Source organism: Nothoprocta perdicaria, unplaced genomic scaffold (genome assembly GCF_003342845.1).
Source record: "Nothoprocta perdicaria isolate Ctin4 unplaced genomic scaffold, notPer1 scaffold_5, whole genome shotgun sequence".
Taxonomy (NCBI): Eukaryota; Metazoa; Chordata; class Aves; order Tinamiformes; family Tinamidae; genus Nothoprocta; species Nothoprocta perdicaria.
Genome location: NW_020455754.1, coordinates 9,000,309 through 9,024,738, shown reverse-complemented (window position 1 = coordinate 9,024,738; position 24,430 = coordinate 9,000,309). Strand labels below are relative to the sequence as shown.

Below are 24,430 nucleotides of genomic sequence, written 5' to 3'. Positions count from 1 at the left end.
CTTTGCCATTTGGAAGGGCTCTTTCACATTGCCGGAGAAGATGGTTCTACTAAGAAAAAAGCTCTTTGCTGAGTATCATGTTCCTTTTGTATTCTTCATTTTCACTAYAGAAAAGAAAGCTCCGTCTTGCTCAAGAACACAGTGCAAAACCCCCCGAACGGCGATTCCCATGGAACAGCGTCCTCACAGAGCCCCTAGAACAGGACATCCTGGCCAGGAACTTGACAGTTGCCTATTCATCCAAGTTTCCTCCTACTTGTGCTCTTCATCTTCCCAGAAATTTTCTCCRGGCGGAATTTGAGAACACTGGCTGTTTGTCTGGGCGCTCCCGAGGTCCAGATGTCGGCCGGGCGCTTTGCACCGCTCGATCCGGGAGGTCGGCGCTGGGCAGGGGGGATGCGGCTCCGTAGGGCAGCGTGCACCGGACCGGGGCTGTGCGGATGCCCTGCGTGTAGCCCATATTCCCGAGACATTCCCGAGCAGAGCCCAGCCCGTGCTCTGCGTGCCGTATGAGCCCGGCGCACACGCCGTAACCGTGACACATGGTGTGGGGCAAACCATGCACGCCGAGGCCCCGTCTTGCTCCGCTGTCCTGCGTTTGGGCACCACCAAAGCAGGTGACGCCGAAACCCGCCATGCGCCGCGACCATTCTGTCGTAACGACACCGCCCGCCTGCAAGATACAGCTAAAGCAGCACCGAACACTTCAGATTGGGAGACAGATTGGAAGCGCTCAGTTTTTTGACACCACTCTGCCGCTTCTCACAGCGGCGCTGCCAGCAGAAGGCAGAGCATATTGCAAACACGCAGCCCCAGCGGCGCTAAAAGGCCTTCCTGCCTTCTCCGCCCCGCTCCCTGGGTGCTGTCCCATCCCAAATCCCCGGCAGGGAGGCGCTGGGACGGGGCACATGCCAGAACTGCCCGTCCCCAGGGACACGGGAGCYGTCCCTGGCCAGGCCCACGGGCCGTGGGGTGCCCAGCCCCGCGGGGCTGCAGCCCAACGGGGACCGTCCCTCTTGGCCAAGGCTCCTTCAGACGCTGGGCGATGAGACCCTGCCGCAGAGCAGGACGTCTTCRACAGGCCCGCGAAGGCCGAGCGGCTCCTGGCAGGGACTCAGGGCTGCCCCCTCTCCCAGGCGGAGCTCGGCTCCTCTGAGGGAACGAAATCCACCCCGAGCTCTTTGCACATCACAATGATCTCTGTGGGAACGGCTGGAGTTACCAACACGACAGAACACGTTTTGTCCAAGGGCACACGAAGCTGTGCCTCTTTCTGCCCTCCTCAGCTATAGGAGAGGGGTTGTGCTTGGGTTTAAGGTCTATTTTAGAATTTGGGCTGCATGGACTGCCTTCTGGTTTTGTGTGCCGGCCTATGATAATCTGCCTCCAAACGAAAATCCTAAGTGCCAACATAATGATATGAAGTTCTTGCAAAAATTTCACTAAAAATTGGCAAAAGATAAAACAAGAGCAGCAAGGGCCTTACACAACACGGCACCTTGCTATGCAGTGGATAAAATATTGAGGGGGTATGATTGTTGCTTTAAAAATATGGATGAGAAGCCTCATAGATAGGAGGGTCTCTTGAAGAGACAGGAGTTACCAAGACATCTTTAGGAGACCTGATTGAGTCGGATGAGAAAGGGAAAGTGAAGCACAGAGCAGCAACAACAGAGCTGGGGAGAAAAATCCTGGACATTTATGTTACAGAGGCTGAAGTGCTTTTGGTGGCCTACAGAAATGTACAGAGGAATGGCCTGGTACTAATGCAATCATCTATGGACATCAACCGAGCGGTCTTCAGAGGGCTGCAGTAGCAGCGTGAGAAGAATGAACCATTACAGGAACACAAAGCACTCAGTTTTTGGAAAGTACTATGGGAAAGGAAGGTCCTACATTAGTCCTGCAAATTGGATTAAGAACAAAGCATGAAGGCAATAATAAGATTAATCACGGTGAAGTGCGTATCTCAAAGCGAGGCTGTACAAAGAATATATTAAAAAATAATCTTATTTCATTAGATTGCGCCAGGAAGGAAGGGAGGTTTAGTTCTTACATGCAGAGATACTTAGAGAGTCCTGCTTAGAGAGTTAAAAAGCTACAGGCCAGCTCTGAAGGAAGGTGAAACACCGGAGGAAGGTGGACGTGACCGGGCGCGGAAATTCATATAAACTTCAGCCACAGAGTTTTTTCCCATTGCCCTGCACTGGGTCTTTCCCCTGTTAAGCCCACTGGGAACTTTTCCATTAAAATCGGTGTGAACTGGATCTTGTGCATGGTTTGCTTGAACCCCTATACATTTGCCAACCAATCATTTATTATTGTAAAAGCAGTTCCCAGAAAAGCCATTCATGTAAGGCCTGTGAGAACCAGCTATCACATAACACACGATGCCTGCGGGGATTTTGAAAGAGCCGTCGTGATTTATTTGGTGGGAGCACCACGAGTCCATCTCACATTGCAAAGACGCCGGGTTTTCCTTTAAAAATTGCAAAGAAATGACCTTAAGGAAAAAATGTGCCCCTCTAGCTAAGGGCTAACTATCAAAAAAAAGAAAATAGTAGCAGCCCGTCATCCCAGAGGTTCTTGGAAATGCCCACACCATCACTTCAGAAACGATTACACTTTCCAGCTCCTGGAGCCACGGGACCTGCCAGGGCTGTAAATCCTCCCAGTGGCATCAATCTTCTCTGCGGCAGCTCCTCAGAGGTCGGATGCACCCGTTTTCCTGCAGGGATCAGTGTGCCCTTTGCCAGCGCTTCTCCCCAGGGCCTCAGCACACAAAACTAGGCTGTTTAAGGCTCTGGGGGATGCGAGTGTCCCCAAGGACAAGCAGCAAACGCTTCCACAGAGGTGTGCGGCTCTAGGAAGCAGCCCTGYCCCTCTCACCCTTCATCGTCAGCACCGCGGCGCAGCGACAGGCGCGGCACGGCTGCGTGGGGCTCTCACAAGCCCCTCGGTGCCACCGATAAAAGGGGAGCAGCAGCAGCTGCTGCGGCGTTTTCCAGATCATCCTACACAGCTGCTCCGAGATTAAAAAACRCATCCGCAGCCAAGAATTTGCAGAGAGCCTCCCCGTGGGCTGGCACCTCCRTACCTCGCTGCCCATCATCTCCTTCATTTTCAGCACAGTTCTTTTCAGACCTAGGGGTTACCCCAGTCTTCCAGAAATATTCTGCACCAGCAAGGTCTGACCTCCGGGCAAGTATGTGCAACAGTACCACGGGTTACCACGGAAATGTCAATACACGGAGTTGGCTGCACACGTGCAACTCCAGTATCCAAGAAAATACCCGGAAATTTAGAAATTAAAGTCATGTCATCTTACGGTGACTCAAAATGAGACTTCCTCCCTTGTTAGATTTTAGGCTGGAGAGCCAGCAGTGTTTAGGKTTGCCTTGGACATTTAATACTCCTAGCTAGAGCCTTTGGGCTGCTTTTTTCCTAGGTATTTCATAGTTTAACAAGTCSCTGGAGATTCTGCTTAAATAAAAAYAAAAGCATAAAAGCTCCAGTTTACAAAYAGGATATAGAGTTAAAATGCATCCCATTCAGTCTACTGTCTAGTCAGCACTTTTCTAACAGGGTGTGGGAAGAGGCTAAAAGCTCTACTGTCACAAGGAATCACCAGCTATCCTGTGACCAGGGATTTAAGCACAGATTTAATCTGTGGCCTTAGACAATAAATGATTTCAAGGTCAGATCCTAGGAAAAAAACTGATATTCCCAAATCCCTGTGAAATTTTAAAACCACATGATGGACAGATTGGAGCTCCACCCCAAGTCTCTATGATGTGGCATCCTTGGCTCCATCCACAGCTCAGGCAACGAGAGTCTGTTTGGAGCTGGACACCCACATGCAACTGAGCAGCAGAGTCCTGCAGGCTGCGAAGATCTCCATACGACGGGGGTCAAGCCTAAGGAGGAAGCCCTGGAAAGGAAGAAGCGCGCTGGGGTGAATGAACGAATTCTGGAATATTACGGTACAGAGAAGCTGAGGTAGCCAAGCAGGGCAGCTGCCTCCTCAGCTGCCCGAACCACAGCTCCTGAGATGCCACCTCAGCGCCTGCTAATTCAGACACGTTAATTCATTAGTGCCGCTAATTCAAACCGTGGGTCGGGGGCAATTCCTCGTGTGGCTGCTCGGCACAAAGCTGCTTGCACACGACGTGGCCCGGGCTCGGTGACCTGCGGAAGGGACACGCTGCGTTTCCAGTGTCAGCGCTGCCCGCAAAGACCGGGGCAAAAGCCCACGGCGCTTCAGACCTTCCTGCCAGCTTCGGATCAAGACTGAAAGCCACTTAATACAACCAAACCAACCAAATACAAACAAGACAAGAGAAAAGACAGCACGAGGAAGTGAGCTAACAGTTCACAGTGCTTTAAAAGTTTTAAAAATATAAATCTCTCTAAAGCAACGCAGTAACTTTGCTCTGGCTCTCCTGCTAAGCAGGCAAGGTGCGCTGCGAGCAGAGCCCTGAGGTGCCCATTGCAGAGGCAGCTGCTTGAGGCAGGAAAGATYTTGCCGTTTCTTTCACCCTCAGCAGTCAGGCAGCACCGTCTGCAACGCTAATATGTCTCCTCATGTACAACRGGCAAAAATCCTCCTGACAGGCAAACAGAAACAGACACTGAGTGCCTGACAGCACTGCAAGTTAAAAAATTCYCCTGGGTGGCAGTTAGCAGAAAGCACCCTTTCTATTCCAGTCCCTTTTAGGCCCGAGAATGTTGCATAAGTTGGTCAGTCTTTGCATAYAAGACTCTGCTTTGAAGTGTTTTAAAATAATTATGTTGATTTTTGGGAAGTTACGATCTTTGGAAGCGATGGCAGGAGCTGCTGTGCCCAGCAGGGCTCCCTGCAGTGTTCCCAGCGCTCACGGGAGCGGGATGGGGAGTCTCCCRGGAGCATCACGCCAGCTCCTGCCTGGCCTCGCACCCACCAGCCAGAAGGGCAAAGATCTGCTGAGCAGCCGCCTCCAAAGAACTACCTGTGGCACTGCCAGCGCCGACACCGAGCGCTCCCTAACCCCCTCGCCGTCCAGATTGTGATTAATAATTTTTCCCCTTGAAATCCTGYGCATTGCTGGGCAGCAAAGCTGGGCCAGATGGTCCGCGCACACCCCGAGAGTTGGAGCCAGCGAGTGACTGCACAAAACCTCCCAGATAAAAGGGAGAGCAAAGATGCAAACCAGGCTTTTAATCAAAGCGCCTGCTGAAAAAGAAAGCGCTAAGTATTTAACCCATTAACAAGCAGCGCAGCTCCAAGCTCACGTTCTCACTGCACTWGTGTGAGTGGTTTGAGTGATATTTGCTTTTTTTAAAGGAATATAAATATCCTGCATTATGTCAGGAAATCATGAAGAACTGTTATAATGTATGTCACGATCATTTAGCAAAATCATACTCTGCATTTACAGTTTGCAGTAATACTATTTGTGCCGTTGCCTTGTCCATCTTCCACTGCTTTGCAACGGTGTTTCTGCTTTGGAGAAAAGCACAAATTATCAGAAAGAAACAAGTTTGCTTCTGTGCCAAAGGGCAGATTCAAGGCAACTCTGCACCAGGAATGTTACTGCTTTCTCCTGGACAGAGATCCTCTTCCCTCCAGCAACGCACTGGTGAAGGCAGCTCTGTACCAGACAAGGTGAAGGTTAGTCCAGGGGTTGCTTACTTTTCAAATGAAAGTTATTTTTACCTGAAAAGCCCAGGCAGCCCCAGGTGTTGCTTAGGSATTTTGAAACATGGAGAACACGGAAAGCTGCTCCGCCGCATAGGCCATGGTGCCTCCGGGCCTGCCCTTCACYGACATCGAGGAGCCACGAAACGTGTGTGTGGGACAGGCTGGAATGAGATCCATACAGGAAGACAACGGCACCACTTCTCGTGCCCCAGCCAGGTCTTGCGCTGTCATTAAAGCAGCAGTGACCCCCCTGTTCCCCTCTGCAAACACAAAGGCGGCAGCAGCAGCTCTGCAGTGACCGGCCTCGGAGGAGCTGCCTTTACCCAGCTGACAACAGGCAGGACCAGCTGGAGAACCTTACTAACCCCTGCACCACTTCACAAGGCCTCACATGTGGCTCCTCTGCTGCAAGAAATGACAGCAGCAGAGCTGGTGGAGRGATATCCATCTCCCGCACAACTCCAGGCTTGCCCATTGCCTTCATTTGGTTGYGCCTGGAGCTCTTAGCCTGATAAAAACACTTCATCATCATTATCATGGACAGAAGACAAGATTTATGCCTCTCTCAGTCTGCAGCAAATGTTTATCAGCACATTCTACAAGAGCTGATTTTGTGACGCACGCCAGATGCTATTTTGCGCGTTGTTATTAAACACGGGGCTGGAATGCGGCGGCACGACGCAGCAAGCGGCGCGCGCTCCCYTTAGCCTCAGCTCAGGCCCAGAACGCCCGGCCTAAGCACAGAGGCAGCTTGTAGAACATCTGCAGATGTCACCCAGGTCTGTCTGTGAACAAGCTCCTCACCCTTCGTGCCTAGCAGAGCCAYGGGAACCTGCTGGGTTGGGGCAGGCGGGGTCTTTCCAGCAGCTCTGGCAACGCGAGCAGAGCCTGTAAAGGAGCAACCCTCAACAGGATCATCTCTCACGGAAAAACTCACCCATAAAYGTCAAGTCATAGACACCAGGTGGGTGCAGATGGATGTTTTCATAAGCAGAACCTACACATGGGCCCGTGGGCGGCTGCATCTGCTCGCGTTGGCCCAGGTTGGGCACTGCTGCTCTGGGGAACTTGGGTCTTGCAGGGGACTGTTACAGCCAAAGCAGCGTCAGCTCTCGGGAGAGGCAGGGATTACTGCATTCCTGTCCAGGGGCAAACATTTGGGTCCTTCCTCCAAGGAGATGGTGAGGCTAAATTCCCTAAGTGCTRTGAGATCAACGGATGTTACAAGGAGGAAGAAAAACGAATATTCACAAAATCTCTATTGCAAAACGTCTTGTCTCTGTAAATGCACATATAAATGAACAAGCTTTGATATAAACAAACAAGTGATTAATCAAGCCTAACTGTCACACACCCCTAATACAAAATTAATTAGAAGGGAATGGTGTAAAGGAAACCGAGAGCTTTGCCATGTTTTCATCAGTTGTTCTCATAAACATTTTGTAGAGTGTGGTGAGAATTGGAAATTGTTGCTTCATGGAGCAATATCAGCTTTATTATCACTTTGCTATATTTAGCAACATCCCGTGCATTTGGTAATGTACAACTCCAGCTGTAAGCTGTTTACAACAATCACTTAAAAGAGCCTTATTGTTCCATTTTAATATAGCACAAAGAAGCTAAACTCACTAATTGAGAACGAACTGAATTTCATTTTTTAATTAGTTAATGATAAAAGCAGATCACTGATGTTTAAATAAGCACAGATAATTAAGTAGATCACCTTTAATTCAAGCATATCTGAATGGAAGTGGTAACTCCTCAATAACCTGCCTTATGTGTCATAACAAGGAATATGCACCAAATTAGGGAAAAAAATGTTTAAAAATGTATCTGAATCCTACTGAAGTCAGTTCAGTACCTGCTTTAAGGTAAGCATGCACTTAAAAATTTCCCTAAAGTCTATCTGAATCTCTTACTTAGGAATGGTGGGGACAAATTCAGAAACGGGGCTCTTAACATAAAGCCATAAAATTCCCAGGAGCGGATCCTACAGCCCATGGTTAGCAGCACTTGCAGCTTTTTGAAGGGTCTCCAGGACCGAGATGAGGTCTCCAAACAGCAGCAGAGCTGGCCCAGCCCACAGGAGCATCCGTGCAGCCCAGCACGGGGCATCTCAGCGCCGCTTCCCCAGCCRTTTCCCTTGTGCTCACGAGCACTTTCGTACTGCTTAGGACCAAACATCACTGCAGCGACTGCAGCAGCAGCAGTTGTCAGGATAAAGCAATTCTGAGGATGTTTTCAACACCTGCTCGCTGTTCTGCAAGTGATTCTTAGCAGCTAGGAAAATGAAAAGTGTTTTAATTAAAAGCAAAACGACTTTGAAAACTCAGTACACTTTTCCAAACTGTTCAAAAGCTTGAACAATAATGAAAAAGTAGCCCCCACAGCTGCAGTGTGGTCCTGATATTCACACCCATCACCATGCACCTGCCATTACACCACACACAGCAAAATCACTCTTCCCTGAAAAATACTCAACTAGTAGTCAGAAATAGCCTATGATATTATTATTATATTATACTATATTATATTACCTTTTTTTTCCTTCTAGGAAAAGGAAAAATGACTGTCCTGCAAGCTCAGTTTGCACCAGCCTGGGATACACTAGTGTTTAACCAGCCGGCCCAGCCAGCAGGATGGGTAGGTCACACATCCACCAAGCTTTGATCTATGATAGAAAAAGCTATCGACCCTGGAGGAAGGAGGCTATTCCTTATATTTCACACCAACCACATGCAGGAATAGTATGCATTAGTATGCATCTGATTTTCCAGATGATTTACTGCACCGTGATGGAGTTCTTCAGATTTATCCTAAAGTTCCATATTAAAATTCCTGCAATAGTGATTTTTTTCCCATGTCAGCCAAGAACTGCTTCATCAGCGACATCTATGGCAAGGAAGGGTGACATCCACTGGTCTAATAATGGTCTCAAGAGATTTGGGGTTTTTTTGCAAGTGCATAACCTTGTTTCTTATTCCAAAGTTGAATCACCCCCCAAATTCTCTATCTTTTCTTCCCAGAAAAGCCCCATTTCTCTGAATATGAAATTCAGAGAAAACCAAGCCAGGACAAAGACAGATGTATTTATCATGCACAGATGATGTAGGAAGGAGACAAAAAATATTGTCATCGATGCCTTACTAACTGCAAAATAAGGGAACAGTAATTAATCAGCAGGAGTACACACTGAGAGGAAATATTGATTGAATTGGGAGAAACTTTGGGTTTCTGAGGGAAGAGATCCTCTGCAAAGGTAACCAGCAAGGGTTCTGCAAATGAGGCTGGCAGCCGGCCAGGCTGCAGCCCATCTGGGTGTCATTTCAGGCAATCCAGCAAAATGCAGAGCAAATGCACCTTGGTTTCTACAAAGTAATTTAAATACATTAGTAAATCAATGTCATTGGCAGTTTGATGGGCTATGATGGAAGAGTTCTCCTCTGAAATACCATCTATAAAACCTGCAAAGCTCTGGCAGCYGACTTGCTATGGCTTTAGCATATATCTTCCTTCCTCCATCTTTCCAACAACTGCTTGGGTTTTTTTTATTTCAGCTTCAATTTCTGCCCAGCTGCACAGACCACCCCCTCAGGCCTCACTACTGTCCCAGCAGCACAAGGAGAGGGAATTCTTGGTACATCATGGAGCAGCGGGAGGTGATGACCATGATAATCTAGTTGAGAACACGGGAGATTACAGAGATTACAAACCTGATATTCACATTGCCCTTAGAAGCAAAAATTAAGCTTTCCTATTTCATTTTTCAGATCATCTATCAAAAACCTTTTTAGGGTAAAAAGAAGAAGTCCGAGAGAAGACCTGCTCCTTGAGCTTGACAATTTAATAGTGCTTCTACTCCACAGAAAGTTTTACTGTTGCCAAACAACATCTTATCTATGCAAAAAGGAATTCAACAGGAAATACTAAAATATTTTCAGCATGCTGTTTATTTTTATCTAGAGGAAGATAAATTATAGGCAAGTAGTAAAAACACAGTCCCCAGAAAAAAAAAAATAGGGCTTTTTCCCACCATCACCTCACCCTCCTTTCCCACCACTCATCTTTCCAAAACAATTAGCCTTATTTTGGGAGAGTCCACACAGACTTCTGCAGTATTATTCCCTTCAGTTCCAGCTCCTTTGCTGTCGGGTCCAGCCACTTCTCTACCCTCTTGTCTGCCTTCCCTGCTACACACAAGGGCCTTCCCTGCTACCCACAAGGGCTGTGTGACTATAGCTCGGCTCCTTGTGTCAAGGATAAGTCCCAAAGTCTGACATAATCCCTCCTGACCCACCCAGCTCTGAGTTCAGAGAGTTYTTCCCTGCCTCCTGCCCCGCTGGCGAGGGAAGAGCTCATCCTGCTTGCTGTGAGAGGCAGCAATGGAGAGGAGTGCTCAGGATTCGTGTCCATCCATCCAAACACGAGCATTCAGCAACCATGACTCAAAATCCCCTCCCAAATCACAGGATTAAATTAACACATCATGGGATTTCCAATATTATAGAACACTATACGCTTCRTCTTATTCATGGCTTTTTAACTGCTCAATATGCAAATACTTTTGAACTTTTTTTCCCTCAGCAGTTACAAGAGCCACGTGGGGGAGAAGAAGTTATCACATATTCATATGACTTGGAGGCTGGACCTTTAAAAGTAAACTGAATATTACAATTCATCACATGTAAATTTATGGGAGTTGGCAGCAATGCAAATGTCTCAAGGGATGGTGGAAGAGGAGAGTGTTCTTGGTTAACCGTTCTCTCCCCCCCCCTTTTTTTTTTTTTTGTGATACGGCATACTGAAAGTGCCCTGCTAAATATTTCCTATGTAAGCCCATTGATTAATTTAGAGTGTTATAGAAACATGCAGCACGCTGTGCTTATCAACGCCCAGTCACTAAATATTTTGACGTTTGTTAACAAAAACTAGATGCATTCTGGAAAACGACAAACTGGAAAATGAAATTACAGTTTTTGAATTCCTGTCCTTTCCAAGTCTGCTGCCTAGAGCAAATCAGGTTTAACCAAAAACACAAGAGAACCTGTTTTGGGGTAAATGCTCTTTTTTTGTTTGTTAGGTTAAGAGAATTGAATGGAAAAAAAAACKTACACTATACTGCTGTTTTTCCAAAATACAAACTTATTTGTAATCAGTTTCACAGATGAGAAGAAGACGAATGGGAAGATCAGAACTCTGCACTTTTCCTTGATTTTAAAATCAATGATCACACACAGAATCACACAGAATGGTTAAGTTTGGAAGGGACCTCTAGAGATCATCCAAGTCCAACCTTCCTGCTCAAGCAGGGACACCTAGAAGATGAAAAATTGCAATTCCTGCTACCTCAAATGGACACGTTGCCTTCAAAAGGAGGCCGGTGCTGTGTCCGGCCCGCACCAAGAAGCTTCCCGTTTGCAAGTGCGGCTGTTAAGATCACGGTTTAACGCCACGGTGCTGCCCAGTGCCTAGTCTAAACAGGTGGCACTGGAGTGCGCGGGTGGCAAGGCCTCGAGGGTGGCGGCCATGTCCTGACGGCGGCGGCCATGTCTCGAGGGTGGCAGCGATGTCCTGAGGGCGGCGGCCATGTCTCGAGGGCGGTGGCCATGTCGCGTGGCCGCCTCTGCGCAGGCCCGGCCCCGCTCCATGGCGGCCACAACGGCGCACACAGCTCTGCTTCTCGCAGGGGGCCGAGATGTCGCCGTCTCAGCTTCCTGCAGCAGGTACCATGTGTAATAACTGGAGTTGGCCTAAAATTGATGTTTTTGCTGTGTGCCACACTCCTACTCCCGAGTAATGTTTACCAACTGAAAACAAAAATACTGCCATAAGGTGTGAATCTAATTAAGTCTCTTTTGTTTCAAAGGAAACACAGCGGCTGATACTTTCCAGCAGTGCAACAATTTTACAGATAGCTCCTAAGGAAGCACCTTCCATCATATCATTCCGGGAACAAGGAGGTTGATCCCGTGTCCCTCAGACTCCTCTCTCCTTCCAGCGCTGCCCCAGGACGTCTCTAAAACCAGCCAAAATAGCCCAGCTCACATAACTCATGGGTCCTAACTGACCGCCCAACCAGACGGGTGTTATTGTCTGCTTCCTTGTTCCGCTCCTTTCCAACTAAAGCATTGCGAAATTTAGGTTATTAAATTGGCCATAATTTTGCTGCCTAATCCCTGTGACTGCGTTCTTCCAACTGGTTTCTGGGGACTACTTCTGCAAGATAAAGAGTAGGGTTTTTATAAGAGGTGTCATAACATTATCTGCTGAAAATTATGGTGACATATTAGAGGGATGAGAATCGCTGGAAAGATTTCTGCAGAGAATAGCCTAACACTCTGCATTATACTTAATAACACAGCCTACTGCTGTGAGATAACACTCAGGTGTTTGTTCGCCCTCCAACTATTAGTAGCAAACGTCTCTGCAGTTTGGTACATGCATGGGGGATCAAAGTGCAACCATTTTTGGTTTCCTTTCAAATGAGCCAGTTAATCTCTATGCTAGCGTAAGCTGTCAGAACATCCATAACCCAGTCTGCACCACTTATGAGTTCAGCTAAAAACAACCCACATCAGAGGGGTGAGCACAGAAATAGAGAACATTACACAGAAAGGCTGTTACGTTTAGCTCGTGTTTTCCATCACTGACTACTGCACATTAGGTCAAATTCCATGTTTGGAAAGCCACAACTGAGTCAAGAGGAGGTTTTTGTCCACATCTGAGCAACTATTCTCCAGTGCGATGAAAACCATGCCAGTGAAGACAAGGATGTCTAAAAACTCATGCACCACATCAGCCTCTGCGCTCTGGTCGCAGCCTTCCAGCTCAGCTACCTGTCCCTGGTGGTCACAACTACTCAGGCGCTGCTCCTCCATCTATGCTCCTCTTCCCTGCTTGGACATGAGGTCCAGTTTGGAGACACCAGCTTATGCTGACCCTCATAAGAACGTTCATAAGAACGTCAGTTCTTATATGTACATTTAAGGCAGGGACAGTTTTGGCATCCTGAAGAGTGTTTTGGCAATGGTTATTTATCCCAGCTAAAATGCTCAACTCCTCTCCTACCTTTCCATGCACAGAGGGGAGAAGAACCAATTTCCATTCTCAAGGACAAAGAGGCCAGGGAGAGCAAATCACCCTGGCTCCATGCCTTTGGCTACACCTCATACATCAGCTGGCATTAACATCCCCACCTTACCTTTATACTGGATATCTGCACTCTCCATAGGAAACTGCTTCTTGGCAGCTGCTCTGCGATAGACCACATGTGTCCTGCCTCCTCCCTCCTCCTCCTCCTGGGTCCCCTTCTCCAGAGGTTCGATGAAGAATTCGTCCTTGTCCGTGCGAATCATGCCAGCCTGGAGCGATAGGGCAGAGAGGGAACATTTGGAGTTAGGGCACATCCAGCAGACACTGTGAGTAAACAGTTACAATATGCTTAAGCACACTTTAGTGCTCTCTGGAGAGCAATTAGGATGCAGGCAGGAAACCAGGTGAATTCTTGATTACAGCAAAACGAAGCATCATTTCCCSAACTTGACAAGGACAGACAAAGCACCAGCCCTGAACCAGAGGGAAGCTCCGAGAGCCACGTGAGCAGGGAGAGGTCTAATGCTGTCTAGGAAACGCTATCTCAATTAGATCCCAACTACAATGACACAGTTCATGCAACCATAGCTACTTGTCAGCCACAGACTCACTCTGCTGCAGAAAGGATCAGTGCAGCACCACAAGCTGMTCCTGGTATGCAGTTGTGCACACCAAGAACACAGAGTCAGCCCTTCTGTTTTGAGGTGAGATGGAAAAGCACCGTCTCACACACAGGCAAGAGACTTTGCCATCATCCTGCCCTTGGCACAGAGGGCTGTCCTAACAAAATATTCTTTCAACATGGTAAAACTGGTTGAAAAAAGGGTGTCAGCAATGCATTCTCCAGGGGCAGAAATTTAAGAAGTGAGACTGGAACAAACATCCTGGTATAAGAAACCTGTGAAATTCGCACTTCTACTGARCATCCCAACTGAATGTCATCCCAACGCTTCTCACTTACCATAACAGGAAAATCGTCATCGAGCAAGAAAATCTGAGCAAGTCTTTTCACCCTTTYCATGCAGCTGAAACAAACTGGGTGCTTGGATCTGCTGTGCTTGTCTCTTGTCTACTTGGAGAAGGAAGTTTGCAGTAGCCAGCAGTTGGCTTGCAGAAACAGTTGGCTTGCCTCAGGTTTTTGGAGTGTGTGTGCACATCTGTGTTTAAGAACTTAAGCTGATGAACTCATATCTTGTGAACAGAAAGTCTTAACATTAACATGGAAGAAACTGTTAAAAGTACAAAGGAGAGAAGCCCGAAATGTAACTCTTAGAAGCTCCTTCATCACTTTCTTCCGTAGTATGATGACACCAGAGCTCCTGGCCTTCATGATGGGGCCAGGGAGACCATGCTCCATAGGGTGCCATGTGCTTCTGCTTGGTATGAGCTTCTAAGGATCCAAATCTGCTCCGTGCTGAAGCCATGCCTTGAGCTTCCAAGTGACTTAGCTACTTGGAACCCTGTGTCCCCCCTGAAACAAATATTATCTACACTGTCTTGTGATATCTCAGTACTCAAGTTCTCATACGAGGCATATTTTTCTTCTACAGGCAGAAAACTGCATTTCTACTGCTATAAATACAGTATGTACTCTGGTTCCTTCCTTGGAAAAATGTCGGGTTCATTTGTCATGTCTTAACTTACATTAGACAAGATTTCCCATCCAAATTTCATATATATAATGTATACAAAAACAGATTGAAGAGGAAGGATTAAAGAAGCAAAATTATATCCAAGCAGTTTAAAGTGCCTGTAGAGAGAGGAAACTGTATTTGAAATCTTGTCCTGATTCTTCGTATCTAATTTAGATTCTACATCAGACACAAAGGCGAGACAGGCTCAGCAGCTCTAGGAAACTCAGACAACCAAGAAAATAAGTGCTGAAACAGAGAGAAAACAACTGATTTCTACTGTAAAATGAATACATAAAAATTCTGGAATTAATGTCATTCTCCTTTTAATAAACATTTTGGTTGTATAGCCACACTCACGTCTTGTCTGGATATTAGATRGTGTACCAAGGAAGACAGAAATGCACACCCAAAGATGGAGAAGTTGCAAGCACTGCACGCCCAACCTCAGCAATACTGAAGGCTGAATACAGAGAGAAGCTGACTGACATATGAAGCAGACGTGATTTCCTTTCTGCAGGGTAAGTTACGTGACTGCACCCAGGCTCAATGTATTCCTGGATTGCTTAAACCTGCTGGTTACTGAGTGACGAGCAGTGGTCCTTCACTGCTCCCGCACTCCTAGCGGGCATCCCATTCCACGGCGGGAAAGGCGGCTGAGCTTCCGTATGCAGCGAGCTGCAGCTTAAGGAATTGAAAYCTTCTAAGAAAATTAACAGATGGACAAGGTTCACAAGCATTAGCCGAACCCATTCAGACAGAGGGACGATCTTTGTAAGTGAGTGCTGGCTTGCAGGGCTTGGTGGTCTTTTGGAAACGAAATGTGTTCAGACAGGAGACGTCGCCTGAGAAACAAAGACCCGCCGGACGGGCTGGCGGCCGAGCAGAGGAGCCCCCCGAATGCCTCTGCCACGGGGCACAAGACCAGCAGTCAAATCCTGACATTTCTTGCAGAYCACTGTGCCCCGGGCTGGCCCTTTTTGTATAGGGGCGATCCAGGCAGTGCATTTTATCATAAATTATGTTAACTCTCCTCCGCAGACACCTGCTAATGGCAACACCACAACCACGATGAAGCCCCTTCCCACTATCTATGATAAAACATAGACCCCCCAGATGCTGCCAAATAACAGGCCACCCATCACGTGCACAACTCCATACAACCCCATGAGCGAGTCTTCCAGAAAGGAAGAAAACTAACCTTCAAACATGGCTGAATATTTCCTTTTTCATTTTAATCTGGACTGTGACAGAAGGAGACATAACTGTGTCACCTTATGCTGGAATTTCTCTTTTCCATTAGTCCCCAGCAGCACATTAATTATTTTTTGTCAGAAATATTAGGAAAGAATGAGTGTGCCCTTGAACTGTAAAAGAATGATATATTTTTATATATTCTATATCCTGCATAGTTTTTTAATTAGTGAACATATTCTCAAGTCCTGAACCAAACCATATTTTCTCGTTTTATTTCAGTTTAAGACTTCGAGAAGAAAATTCATTTAGACTGCAAAGCAGAGTTTCTACAGAAATTCACAGTTCAAGCCATCTGCCTAATAATATACTCCTAGCTATAAAAGATTCATTAAAAAATACGTGGGGCTCCTGGCTGTCTCCACCACACACTTCCTCACTGCTTAGAGCAAGACGTTTAACCTCTCTGCTTCCATCTCTCCACCTGTGGCTTCCATCTCTCCACCTGTGACTAGGCATAACTACAGCCTTCTGGGAGACTTGTGAGGGCGGATTTATTTTTCTGCCAAGCACTTTGGGCTTGAAAAGCTCAGTCTCAAATGCCAAGTGTTGGGTTTTTTTCTCCTGATAATGCTCCAAGCACCCCAAAAAGCCTCACCATTAGCAGGAGGTTTCAGCAACCAGCTCAACGAGCAGGCCGTCATGCCAAGACCATGACTGATAGACAACCTCCAAGTCTACAAGACAACAGACAACATTAAGTTTGCTGCAGTCTCCAGGAGAATACCTCTAGACATGCAAAACAGAAATGCCATGTTGTTTGAGCCAAGTTGTGCTTTCTTTTCCACAAAGGTTAGACTCGAAAGACTTTCCTGGGACATCCTTTGGATAGAGGGATCTGTGGATCTCCAGGGGACAGAAGAGCAGAACTAAGCCCTTTGATTAGCAAGCTCAAAGCTTCTAGCAGCAGCGGTTCTGTGCCCTGGAGCATGGAGCCCACGCCGGGACTGCTGCATCCACAGGAGTTAGGGTCAAGCCATGGCCAGCACCCTCTGCCACTGCCTGTGTGCTGGGCGACCCGRGACTACTTAGTCACGGAAAGCATTGAATTCCAGAAAAAATGCTGAGCTRCCTATTAGCTCTTCCTTGCCCTCCTGGGAGTTTTCAGCTGAAACTARAAGGAATATAGGAATATCACTAAATAATGACATCGGCAGCAACCGTGTCGCGAGACGAATGAAAASACGAATTAATTGAAAATGTGTTTGCCTTTGGAACTCGCAAACTGTAGCAAAGAGTCTATAATCTCCCCATTTCCCCAGGCAGGACACCCCCAGGCCTTCCTTCCAAAGGTTTCGAGATCCCAACTGCAAATTACTCAAGTCAAGCACTGCTTAGCACTCATTAATATGCATTAAAGAGGAGAGCAGGAGATGACACTTAATCAAAAGGAAACTGCAGTTCAGAGAATCAAACTCTCTGCTAAGGTTAGCAAGTCAGTTAGTTAGGAGTGAAAGTCTCAGAGGAAGAATTTCACAAGGATGACGGAGAGCGACTGTCCTGCCTAATTAAGAAGAGAACTACATTGATAAGCCACAGCGAGTCCATGCATACACACAGAGCTTAGGTTTCGAGCTCTGCTAATTTTGGTTTTGGGGTTGGGAGATTTATAGGGCTGCTGTGCRTCCCTGGAGACCTGCCTGGCTTCCAGGGAGCACAAGATCAGCACTGACCACACAGACTATTCCTCCCCATACTCTTCTCTGCTCCCCATCCATCCCCAGGGCACCCTCCCTTGCCCCACAGCCAGGCCACCTTCGCAGCAGGAAGACCTCGAAGTAAATAGACACCCCACATCTACCTGCATGACAAAATGTAGTGAGCAGGGTACAACAAATCACATCCTTCTCCTTCTATTTTTATGTTACAAAAACAGCAGCATGTCTGTAGTCTTGGAAATTCATCTTGGATTTTCCAGAGTCAATGGATTTGGGGCTAATTTCATTGCAGCTTTGTAGAAAAATTACAATTTCAAAACTCTGAACATGACGTGTCTTTGTCTAAGGGAGCGTAGACAAGAGAAAACGGATCAAGGCTGGAGCAGTGACTATGCTGCAATTTAGCAGAGACAACACAATTATAAACTGCCATTTATAATTGTGGGGAATTCCTTGGATGCTACAACGAGAGGTCTATAAGGAGACAGGACAAGCACTGAGCTCCTTGTGGAGATGTCCTCACTATCACTCTGCCTTTAGGAGACAAGGCCCCTCTGTCATCACGTCACCATCCCCACCTTGGGCAGAAGGCCCAAAGCCAAGGCAGGAGGGGCATCCACCAAGGTGACGTCCTGGCCACCCTGGGGACAGAGGCAGCAGTTTGGCACCGCCTGGAGAGCCCAGCTGAAAACCAGCTCTTCTTCCCCAGTGTCCTCCGCGCCCCCAACCCCTCTGACGTTCCTGAGGACAGTTTTAAAAGTGTCACTGCACAGAAAGTGCTTCACATGCTCAGAACCTGCAGAAAGCTCCAGGTTTGACAGCATTCACTCCTACGGCTAATTAAACGTCTTGCTGGCTCTGCACTCGCGAGCRACTTAATTGTCTCCTCATTCCCATTCCCGTCACAGCTCCCGTTCAAGGCTGTAATGAAGCCACCCGGATAGCGGCTGCAGCGCCGCGGCACTCCCAGCCTCTAACTGCAAGTTTAATTAATGTTCATTTGCCTCCTCATTAGTACAGCTTTACAAAGTTTCTTACCGCCRTGTAAAGGCAGATTTACTTTCCAATCTCCAAGCAGAAGACACAAAAGGAAGCTAAAATTAAACCTGAACAAACCTGATATTAATATAAAAAAATTATTCCAAGTGTCTGCTTAGTTAATTATTTTGGTAGCTTACAGAAACAAACAGGGTTTCAGAAACTCTTAGAGGATTTCTGTAAACAGAAAGACCTCTAGTTCTTAGAACAAATGCTCAAAACAATCCTGAATTTCAGGTAATTTTACAGATTTGAAAAATAATAATGGATAGAAAAGACCTCATCTTACCTCCTGGGAGCAAGGGGGCATTCGGGCTCGCTGCTATTCAGCCTCAGTGCCCGAGTGAGGAGCCTGCAGCCCCTGCGATGTCCATGAAGCCTCCAGGGAGGAACTTGCAACGTGGGATCCTCCAACCAAGATCAGTCCATTGTGAATTTCAAAGGGAAAATACTCGTATTTGCACRGCAGCAGATTGGACAAGGTCTTTCTCTATTTTTGTATAAATGTGCCTGCAATCTAAATATACATGATTGCTATATCTTCGACCCAAACTGACACCAAAATGGCACTTTCTGCAGAGAATTTTAAAACAACTTCCAGATCTTATCTTTATTTATGATTCTTCTCTAAGTCTTAYAGCCACAGGAATGTGCCTTTTCCCAAAGAGCAACAGATGGGTCCTCCCATCACTAAAGCAAAGGATGGAACTATTATTAGCTCAGTTACATTAGAATGGTGCCTAAAAGGATCAATCATAGGACCACGATCACCCCGGCAGTCTGTGGCGTAACTAGGGACATGACACAGATCTTCTAAACTCATCCCTACCCATTTGTCAACATTTTCAATCCCACAATGTATTTATTTTCAACCAGAAAACACATCAATTCAGGGAAAGTCTAGCTTGCCATTGTATTTCCATTTAGCTTCATCCATACAGATAACAAAGCAAAAAAAAGCTTCTTATATCGTATTTGCATTTGTTCCTTTGAGAGCATGGCTTGACCTGTCAAAGYACAGCAGAGTAAGATTAGCTTGGTACTGCAAATCCATGTTTCTTTAAAGTGAATGGAGATACTAAAGGAAGGCACCAGGTATTTGGAAGGTGCTGCCACTTCCTGTGCTCTGTGCTGCCACTGCTCTGAAGTTACACCAAGTTTTTCAGTTTCACACTGGATGGGTAAAGGAGAAGGAGAAAGTTTTTATCTCGACCTTTCTTTTTTTCTCTCCCTCCATCAGCCTGAAAGGAATATTTTCCCTTTTGTTTTCTTTTTCCAGATCATTTTGCATTTAAGTTGCTTCATTTACAAATTTTCTTAAATAATTAAGGGGCAAAATAATTATATAGGCCAATAGCTATCAGATATATAGATAGATAGATAGATAGACAGACAGACAGACAGACCAACACACAGGCAGGCAGAACCTGCTGGGTAACCTCATGCAAGCTGCAGGCTCCTTCGTTCCCCTGTTCATCATGGGCAGAAGGAAGATAAGGCCCATTTTTAATGTACTTTGAGATCTACTGATGAAAAACAGCCTGCATGAGCTATTTGTATCGGGAGGGCTTTCACTGCAGTCTACATTCCTGCTCTCCTCCTGCACACAGGAGAAAGGCTAAAGCTGGTCCAAGCTTGGTCCAGCATGGTGGCAGATACAAGCACTGATAGTAGGGAGGCAACTTAGCTAACTCCAGGCTAACTGAACCCCTTGGCTTATAGCAGATGAAAATACAGGTCCAGATCTTGCATTTACACAGTGTAACGCATTTCAGAAACTCATAAGTTTCTGGTGGTTTTTTGTGGTTTTTGAAGAGACACAATAGTGAGACAGACGATGTCTCATTCACATTGAACCATCAGGAAAACAGACACAATTAAAAAGATTTCACAAAGTGACAGCAGCAGATTTGGAAGCAGAACCCAAGTGTTCTCGCCACGGGGCCTTGCTTTGGCCCCTTGAAAACACCAAGTTGCTTTCACACTCCTGACTGTAGAAGAAAATCTCCAAAATTGCACGAGTGCTGCTCAGTGTCCAGTTACATTTTCTAAAGGTTTGGGTAACAGATAAAAACCTGGTTTTGTGCCAAACAAGAACCTGTTTCAGACCCAGAAAGGCAGGCTGCCTCCGCAGCAGGCAGAGCCTGGGGTGAGCAGAAGCATTTTGGAAAGTCTCTAGGTTTCTGATCTCTTAGTGTGTGCAAGTCCAAATGGGAAAGAGACAAGTTATTAATTTGCTGCTATAATGAAAATTATAAATGCAGCAGGACTTGCAGACTGTGGGGACTGCAGACCTGATGGCTGCTGCTGCAGGGCACAGTAATCAGCTCCCTGCAACCAGAGCCTCCGTTTTCATCTTTTAGGGAGGAAAAGCATAAATATCAAGCCCATGAATTTGCTAAAAGCAACATCCACAAGGATTAGCTTTACCCAGCTTTAACACAAGGAGCCACGCAGAACAAAGCATTTCTGAGGTCACTTTGGCAAAATGTGTAGCTGAGTCCCAGGCTCAGCCGTAAAAATAAACTGACTTTCTGCAAAACAACAAAACCAGTGCGACTGGAAAGCTCTTCTACTCCCGTTCTCATAAAATGGGATGGTTGCTACAYAAGTTTCTCTTCAAATATTATTTGCTTAAGGCACAAATCACCACCCACAGAAGTCAACGGGTGTCACATTCATAAATCTCAAGGCCAGGCTTCATAAATGGGTTCATAAATATTAAAGCAGTTCAGCGTGACCTTCTATGTAAGACAGGCCAAAGACTTTCACCAGAGCATCACGGCAGCTGCCCAAAAACAGTCGTCTTCCTGAATTCATCAGGAGCTGGATCGGATCTGCCAGTGGGTAGGAGACAGAGCCTAGGTCTCTGCAATGGTAAACAGGGAAAAAGGAGCCAGACCACAAGCTCTTATTCCAGACAGTGTTTGCARAAAAGGATTTACCATACTAAAATCAAGTTTAATATATTAAACTCATCTGGGTTGCAATTTAACATATAAAATAATTAAAATTTAATGTTGACAAATCACAGAAAGTCCCAATCTTTCCTTTAGAGGATGTCACTGCACCAACATGCCACACACCAGATGAGTATTGGGCCTACAGCTGCCAGAGCAACATGAGCTGCTGATGTCTGGGCTGCTCAAGTCACATCMTCCTCCTCTTCCTCCTCCATCTCAGCTGTGCTTTCCCCCTTCTCTTGCACAACCCTAGTGCCCTTGCAGCCACACAGAGAGCAGGCTCAGGAATCTCATCCCAAAACCACCATTCAAGAGGCACCAACGTGGCACATTGGCCAACCCAGGTCTCCCTGGCCCTGCATCTTCTGATGTTCTTGAGGGAGAGMAAGATCTCCAGCAGGAGAGACTGTTACTCACCTTCTTGGCACTGCTCTAAGCAAGAGAGCCAAAAAAAAAATCCAAATGAAGCCTAGAAGCCAGTGGTGACCTTGGTGGTAACTCAAGCTTTAGAAGTCAGGCGGAGCCCCTCTCAGCTAAACACTGCTTTTAAACCAGACACACAAAAGGACAAGGGAAAACAGAATGGCCAAAAAATTTGCTCCACCCAGGATTTGTTTTCCTTATCATATTCTAGAAAGAGGCTTGCTTTAACCTTCCTTTTCTTACTCTAAATTGAAAAATGAACCTGGAAAGGAGTTATCCAAATGAGAGCATGAAAACCTAATGAGAGATGAGCTTTCAATTTTATACTGGGCTCAGTAATACAAGATGTCAACAAAGTGCAAGATTCAGTACAGAAACTAAAATAATTAATCCCTGGAGGAAGAGACTTATTAAGGAGGATTAAATCAAAGAAWTAATGTGTACTGCTTGTCTACATGACAAAGAGGAAGGMAGGCATATGATTACTCTCCAAGATTTGAAAGCATAGAGAAAAATAAGAATCATTGCTACAGAAAAACTGGTATATATTAGGAAACAATAAAAAGGAAATTCTGATAGGAATTCGAGCCTAACGTGTTACAGCCAGTCCTATAATAAGAAATATTATTATAGGTTTTGAGCACAGAGGGCTACTAATGCTAAAACACCAGAGAGCCACAAACTAGCAGCTGGTTTTGAAAACAAGACGCAAACTCACACGAACGTCCTGCCCAGCCCCAAAGAGCTGCTCGTGTGATGCTCTCCTTTCCTCAGTGTTACCACACCCCATTTTTCAGTTTGTTTGCAGTGCTTTTCCCGATATTTTTCTCCTCCCTTCCCTCCCAGCCCACAGCTACTAATAATGCAGTTCAGTAACAGCTTCTGTATTAAAGAACAAGGACATTCCCTCCGCCAGCTCTTTAGGCTGTGCCTCCAGTAACCACCAGCTTTCCGCACACCACCGAAGAGCTGAAAATATTCACATGCACACCCAAAAGGCAGAAGGATACAGCTAGAGCTAGCAAGTATGTTCAGAGTTGGGCATAACATACACTGTGTCAAACAGAGCCCATAAAGGATGAATATCCTGAAAATAAAAGCAAATGCAAAACAAATGCAAAGAAAGGAGCATAAAACAAGCTGTAAATGTTTCAACTCTACTAGAAATCAAATGAGCACCCGTTGGTGCATTGTGCTCTACCGGTGGTTCACACCAGGAGAGCTGTGATGGGGCTGTGGAAGCCACCAGCTCCAGCAAGTTCACAAACATCTTATGTTTATTGGGATAACACTGACGATGACCACAAAAGATATTAGGGAAGTTAAGTTAAAGTTCTTCAAGAAGTGGTTTCCAAACTTCACCTGGCTTCTATCAAATGATGTGGCTCTGTTTTTTAAAGTTGCCTGTAAAACTCCTGAGATTGTATTATAATTAAATAGACATTATTACTTTAGACTACTAGACAAACAGAAGAAAATAATAGTTGTAGCCCCTGAGCCAACAACAATGCTGGCAAACCGCTCCAAGTCAGTTGTCCAAATATAGTTACAAAAGAATTACAAGCCAGAAATGTGGAACAGRGGAAATGCTATGGTAAGAATGCCAGTTAACTTCTGCAAATGCGAAAATGTCATTTTTCAAAAGAAATTACCAGATAATCTGTACCAGCCTCACCACTCAAACCAAAGGCAGCTTTTGCAATCARCCCTCCAAGTCCTGCCTAGAGGAGGAACAAATACCCAACACAGGACACGGCATCTCTGCCCTTTCTTGAGGGCATCCAGATGCTGCCGAGAAAGCCCTTCAGCACCAGGGTCTGYCTAGTGCCTGACAGGGAAAAATCCCCAATGTGGAAAACCAAGGCWCAAATCCGCTCATCTGCATCGCAGCCTGGATACATGAACTCATCCGAGGCAAGAAGTGGTCGGATGACCAGAGGCCACTTGAGCTTCATGCATAACARACACCACACAGACGGTCAAAGGTTAATGAAATCCTAACTTTTCTTCCTTAAATTCATAGCTAAGTAGTATAGACTAGAGACAGGGCTCTGTCCTGTCTATCCAGAGCTACCAAGAGTCAAGAGACAGGATTCAAGAAGATCAGGAGATGAACACTCAGGAAACCATCGAACAAAACACTGAAAAATGGAAACTAAACACTTTGGTGGGAGACATTTAACCAACCCACACCACATACAAAGTCCTTCACTAACAACTGCCCGCTCAGGTGAGGGATGAGTGACTATGCAGTGAAGATTCCCCTCACTGTACTATCAAGACCAACYATCACAAGGAAAGTTCTCCAGCTTTTCTCGTTTTTCACACTGTCTGCAGTTCTCCTGCCTGGCTTTTGAAAAAGGGCACACAGCTGCACGCTGCACCCCAGCTGTGTCCTGGGAGAGCAGCGGCACCACCGAGCCCCCCGGCATCGGATACGGGCACCGACCCACCCAGCAGGGAGGAGCCGTTGAGATTCCTCTTTACTGCAGGGTCTCTGWACTACTAAATGCCAACTTTTCTCAGCTCTGCTGAGTAGAGATAATTTGAAAAAAATGAAGGAATACTCAAAGGAAGAGGGAAGATAGAAGGGAAAATCTATATATGCGTGGACATGGGCTGGAACTTGCTCCCTGAGGTGCGAAGGTGATTTTCTTTCCTATATTTTTCTACTTCAACTTCGTTTTGCTG

General features: G+C 46.2%; 1 protein-coding gene across 1 annotated transcript in view; it reads right to left on the bottom strand.

Annotated features, from left to right (window-relative positions):
• Nucleotides 1-24,430, bottom strand: part of ADAMTS2 (ADAM metallopeptidase with thrombospondin type 1 motif 2) — a 142,839-nt gene that overhangs the window by 80,560 nt on the left and 37,849 nt on the right. Inside the window, exon 3 of the mRNA XM_026047546.1 lies at nucleotides 12,882-13,041. Within this exon, the coding sequence (XP_025903331.1) occupies nucleotides 12,882-13,041 (160 nt within the window). The remainder of the gene's footprint in view (nucleotides 1-12,881; nucleotides 13,042-24,430) is intronic.